Raw genomic sequence first — 6,284 nt, forward strand, 5'->3', positions numbered from 1 at the left:
TTGGATACAGAACAAGTCAAAAGGTTATATTTATATTTATATAATTTATATTCAATTTATAATAACATTAAAACCACATCAATTGCTACATGTTTCAGCCTTTCCTGACCATCTATAGGTAACTGTTGACTTTTATAAACCATCGCACTGCACTAGGTACACAAGGGACATATGTCCAACTAGTGAGAACTTACATAGCAAGGGGGCACAAACATGGACACTGCAAAAGGAAAATAATGCAGAATGGAGAGAGAGTTTCATTCTGAAACAAATACATTTTAGTGTGAACAACAATATGCAATAGCATGGAAATATATTGACTTAAAACCTCATGCAGTGTGATGGCTTCAATAAGTGAACAATTGCCTGAAGATGGCCAAGTAAGCCGAAAACATGTAGCAGTTGGCGGGACTTTAATGTTATTTTAAAATTAAAGAGATATTGTAAACAGTTTTAAATCACATTAAAGATGGAGGTGAATGAGTAAGTCATTCACACCAAGCCTACTAACTGCTCACACCACCACCTACTGGCACACTGACCAGTCAGCACAGCCCAGAATCAGTGTCTGCAAATAATTCCTGGTCTACTTCAACGGCACAGGCCATCATATTAGAGTCCTAAGCCTTCAGTTTGATTTTGATATTTATTTTTACATAGCATCTACACAAGAAATACTGGAATTTCTAGAAGTTCATAATATATACATAATACACACAAGAACTGGTCATTAAAGCAAAGTTCATTCAGTTTAAAAATTTACAAAATCTTCATGGATGCAAAAACATACTTCTGCAATGGAAGGATGCACTGCTGATTCTCAAAATGGTAAGAAAAGAATAAACAACAAAGTACTGCCTCACAACAATACTAAAGGAACATATTTAACATAAATTGATGTTTCATGAACATACAACATAGTGGGTAATCAGTCATAAATGTATCAAATTGGAGGTGATAACAATGAAAAAGTAACATATTGTAATGTGGATGGCCAGTGCGTTGTTAGGTAACGGACTAGTAACATCCTGCGACTGAATACAGACAAGGCAACAACTGAAGAATTGCCATTTCTAGGCAACGACCTGTAAACAACCTTCAATTGAGTGCGTTACAACAACAGGTGTCAAGACTGAAAGACGTTGTCTATGTGTTCTGTGTGAAGCTTATATAACGAGTATCTGTTATAGCTTAGACTAGGAGACTCCGTGCGGAGGCAGGGTTGAATACCTCCACCATGACCCTGTGAGTTGTAGGAGGCGACGAAAAGGGAAGTCTCAAATCTGAGACAGTAAATTATGGTCACAAGTCCCAAGGGACTCAGACCTGAGAAAGACTGCGTTGGCAAGGGCCAGCACCATATACAAAAGACAGACTTATCCTCTCATCAGAGAGGGTGCCCCACAGAAACAAGACTGTTAACTGTCAAACGGTAATAATTAATATCTGGTCATGAGCCCCAGATAGGACTTGACACCAAGACTTACTGGCTGACTGACTGACCATCAGTCGCAATATGACTTTGACTTGGCTTAGACTAGAGTGAGAGACTAGTGATGAGTGCAGTGTGCAGAGTACTTATAAGAGAAGTGAATACAGTAACAGTTTTAGTTCAAAGGCAGTTACAAGTCAGTTGTAATCTGGAGGAGAGAGAGCCCAGGAGGGTTCGGCAGATGAGAGTACAAGGACAAGAATGAAGCATGAATTGTGAAGATTGAGTACAGATTAGGGCAGAGGAATATAAAGTGATTGAAGACGAAATAACAAGAAGACTTCATAATGTTTTGAAGTGCTAATTTCTGCGCTGAGATCAGTTGCCAAGAGATGACTAGTGAAGACTGGGAGTCCTAGTTTGTGTGCAACGGCAAACTGGAACATGCGTAAATCAGCAATAGGACTGTATTTAAGTGTGATTAAGAGAACTTGTAACCAAAGTGCTAATAAATCCAATCATCCCAACTAGAACCCACAATTATTCGCCACACATACCACCATACACATGGCAATATGTTCATGTTTCTCAAACAAACTCTTCTGAATATACACTTAAGAGTACATTCACCTTACTGACTTACTCCCATAATAATGGCACATAACTTGCCCATGAATTCTTTACCAACTTTCAACAATTCAAAACCGTACAGTTAGTCATGACTTCACTGCTATTCTTCAGACTCCAGACCACAGTCATATTGCTCGATAGCTTTATACATCCCAGGCATAAGAGAGACATTCAGACTGCAGCTAATACAAGCACCCCTCAAATCAGATTCTCATTAATGGAGGCCGTCATTTAAAAGCAAAAACAGTACATTCCATTCTGTTCCTTGTCTATAACACACCACTTCTGTGTTACATCCTTCTCAAAAATGATAATGCTAACATCCACTACCATTGCTACACAGACTAACCTTCAAGAGCCCATTAAGTGGTGCTGGGAAAAGGGCATTCTGTCTTGTGTTGCACCAAGTTTGTAAATGGTACTTCAGATTTGCTAGCTGCTCCATCAGGAGACTCCATATACCAAGATATTGCCCTGAAAGAGACTACACTTTATGTTCTGACCTCTCAACATGAACAAACAGTGGTAAACCTGCAGCATTAAAACCAGCAATGCTGCACATGAAACGAATTTCTGTAGAAAGAGCATTTGTGGTATGTTCAGGAGATGGGCTTCCTCAGTGCTACACACTGGCAGGTCTCAGTTACTTGGTAATGCCGCTTACAATGCCAAGGAATTGTTCCTCTCATACAAGAAAATTGCTCAAAAATTAAACTGAAAAGGTACAAAAAAAAAACTCATCATTTAAGGGTCTAAACTGCCCTCTCTCCATTTCCACAAAATAATGAAAAAGACCATCATGTTTAACAAGGATAATCAGCTATGGTAACCTTGAGGTGGCATCGAAAAGTGTGCTTAATCTATACATGACATATATACATGTGAAAAGATGATAACAGCTACCTGCAGGCCAATAGCAGTAGGTTATAAAATGATTTCAATTGTGTAAACCTTCACAACACCTGGCTTCCCTTATATAACAAAATTATCTATTTCACCAAGCCTTCTATCACATACAACCTACAGTGTACATCAGAAACATGTGAATGATTACAGTAACATATTAGAGACCAAATTTCTATACAAGTGGATAACAAGGTGACTGATTTGTTGCTAATATCCACAAAAACGATTCTAAGGACCAAGAAACACTGAAAGTGATCCTCTGAAGATTGAAACCCATGTTATATCCAAATGTAACACATAAATAGCTCAACTGTTTAACAAGACATATCATTACATTAGTGATCAATGGAAATGGGTGAACTTTATACACCACTGTGAAACATAAAACCTGTGTACCATTTGGGTCCCTTTATACATTGTTCTCACAGACTGAAAAATTCACAAGATATGTCCAAAAATGAATTCAGGTTCCCCAAAGAATATCAACATCGAAAACCAAATTGTGTCAATCACAGTCACACATGGTGATGTCTGAATAACATAAATGGCATACATTGAGCTTAATCAAAATCTGTCTAAGGACTCAAAAGTTAATTTAGGACCCCACGTCGTCGTCGTCGTCGTCGTCGTCGTCGTCGTCGTCGTCGTCGTCGTCGTCGTCGTCGTCGTCGTCGTCGTCGTCGTCGTCGTCGTCGTCGTCGTCGTCGTCGTCGTCGTCGTCGTCGTCGTCGTCGTCGTCGTCGTCGTCGTCGTCGTCGTCGTCGTCGTCGTCGTCGTCGTCGTCGTCGTCGTCGTCGTCGTCGTCGTCGTCGTCGTCGTCGTCGTCGTCGTCGTCGTCGTCGTCGTCGTCGTCGTCGTCGTCGTCGTCGTCGTCGTCGTCGTCGTCGTCGTCGTCGTCGTCGTCGTCGTCGTCGTCGTCGTCGTCGTCGTCGTCGTCGTCGTCGTCGTCGTCGTCGTCGTCGTCGTCGTCGTCGTCGTCGTCGTCGTCGTCGTCGTCGTCGTCGTCGTCGTCGTCGTCGTCGTCGTCGTCGTCGTCGTCGTCGTCGTCGTCGTCGTCGTCGTCGTCGTCGTCGTCGTCGTCGTCGTCGTCGTCGTCGTCGTCGTCGTCGTCGTCGTCGTCGTCGTCGTCGTCGTCGTCGTCGTCGTCGTCGTCGTCGTCGTCGTCGTCGTCGTCGTCGTCGTCGTCGTCGTCGTCGTCGTCGTCGTCGTCGTCGTCGTCGTCGTCGTCGTCGTCGTCGTCGTCGTCGTCGTCGTCGTCGTCGTCGTCGTCGTCGTCGTCGTCGTCGTCGTCGTCGTCGTCGTCGTCGTCGTCGTCGTCGTCGTCGTCGTCGTCGTCGTCGTCGTCGTCGTCGTCGTCGTCGTCGTCGTCGTCGTCGTCGTCGTCGTCGTCGTCGTCGTCGTCGTCGTCGTCGTCGTCGTCGTCGTCGTCGTCGTCGTCGTCGTCGTCGTCGTCGTCGTCGTCGTCGTCGTCGTCGTCGTCGTCGTCGTCGTCGTCGTCGTCGTCGTCGTCGTCGTCGTCGTCGTCGTCGTCGTCGTCGTCGTCGTCGTCGTCGTCGTCGTCGTCGTCGTCGTCGTCGTCGTCGTCGTCGTCGTCGTCGTCGTCGTCGTCGTCGTCGTCGTCGTCGTCGTCGTCGTCGTCGTCGTCGTCGTCGTCGTCGTCGTCGTCGTCGTCGTCGTCGTCGTCGTCGTCGTCGTCGTCGTCGTCGTCGTCGTCGTCGTCGTCGTCGTCGTCGTCGTCGTCGTCGTCGTCGTCGTCGTCGTCGTCGTCGTCGTCGTCGTCGTCGTCGTCGTCGTCGTCGTCGTCGTCGTCGTCGTCGTCGTCGTCGTCGTCGTCGTCGTCGTCGTCGTCGTCGTCGTCGTCGTCGTCGTCGTCGTCGTCGTCGTCGTCGTCGTCGTCGTCGTCGTCGTCGTCGTCGTCGTCGTCGTCGTCGTCGTCGTCGTCGTCGTCGTCGTCGTCGTCGTCGTCGTCGTCGTCGTCGTCGTCGTCGTCGTCGTCGTCGTCGTCGTCGTCGTCGTCGTCGTCGTCGTCGTCGTCGTCGTCGTCGTCGTCGTCGTCGTCGTCGTCGTCGTCGTCGTCGTCGTCGTCGTCGTCGTCGTCGTCGTCGTCGTCGTCGTCGTCGTCGTCGNAATGCCTTCTGCCAGTCTACGAAGCAAACACACAATTCTTCATTTATCTCCAAAGTTCATTCTGCTATAATTCTCATCATCCCAATTGCATCCCTGGTTCCTTTTCCTCTTCTAAATCCAAACTGATCTTCTCCAAGTATATCCTCTATTTTCCTTTCAATTCTTATTTTAAGTATCTTTGCTATTATCTTTCCTGTATGTGCAATAAGGCTTATTGTGCGATGGTCGCTGCATTTTGTAGCTTTTGTCTTTATCTTTAAGGCAATCACTGTAACTTCTGTAGTGTCCTTGGGCCACTCCCCAGTATCATATACGATGTTTATTAGTTTTGTCTGTGTTTTCAAACCACCTTCTCCCAGCAACTTAAGCACATCTCCAGGTACATCATCATCTCCTGTAGCCTTTCCCTTCCTCATTTCCTTGATAGCTTTTTCCACCTCACTTTGTAAAATATATGGTCCTTTCTCGTCTGTATCTACTTCTTCTTCCGGTTCAACTTCTAAGGTTTCTGGCCGATTAGGTCGATCATATAGTTCTGAAATATAATTTTCCCAAATTTTCAGCACTTGCCTCTGATCTACTATTCTATTCCCCTGGGAGTCTTCGATGCCAATATTTTGAATCCCATGATTCTCTTTCCATCCTAGTTCTTTTGTCTTCATGTACATCAAATCATAACAGCCTGTTCTTTGAAATTCCATAATCTCATTACATATCTTCTCAAGATATTCCTTTTTGGCCCTGTCCGTGGCTCTTTTCAATTCATTCCTCAGTCTCCTGTATTTCCTCCTGCCTTCTTCATTGTTGACATTCTTCCATTTCCTTCGCTCCTCCATTTTACTCATCATCTCCTGTATAACCCATGGTTTTCTTGCTATCTTCTCAACTTTACCAACCAAATCACTGATAGTATCTAACATGCATTCTTTTATATTGTTCCACTGCACTTCAGCATTTCCGCTTTCACCTTCAATTGCACCGAATTTCTCTTCTAGGGTCTCCTGCACGCTTTGTCTTTGAGCATATAACTTCTCCATATCCCATAAAGGTCTGCGCTTTTGAAATCTTATAATTTTCTTCAACCTGGTTTGGAACTTGGCAACCACTAAGTTGTGGTCAGAGTCAATATCTGCCCCAGGTAGCGTCTTCACATCCTTCACACTGTTTCTGAATCGATGTTTCACAAGGA

General features: G+C 45.2%; 1 protein-coding gene across 1 annotated transcript in view; it reads right to left on the reverse strand.

The window, feature by feature from the left end:
- The window catches only part of LOC111869510 (transmembrane protein 245), a 59,093-nt gene that overhangs the window by 33,259 nt on the left and 19,550 nt on the right, over nt 1-6,284 (reverse strand). The window contains exon 7 of the mRNA XM_023861085.2: nt 2,412-2,536. Within this exon, the coding sequence (XP_023716853.1) occupies nt 2,412-2,536 (125 nt within the window). The remainder of the gene's footprint in view (nt 1-2,411; nt 2,537-6,284) is intronic.

Source organism: Cryptotermes secundus, unplaced genomic scaffold, assembly GCF_002891405.2.
Source record: "Cryptotermes secundus unplaced genomic scaffold, Csec_1.0 scaffold10, whole genome shotgun sequence".
Lineage (NCBI taxonomy): Eukaryota > Metazoa > Arthropoda > Insecta > Blattodea > Kalotermitidae > Cryptotermes > Cryptotermes secundus.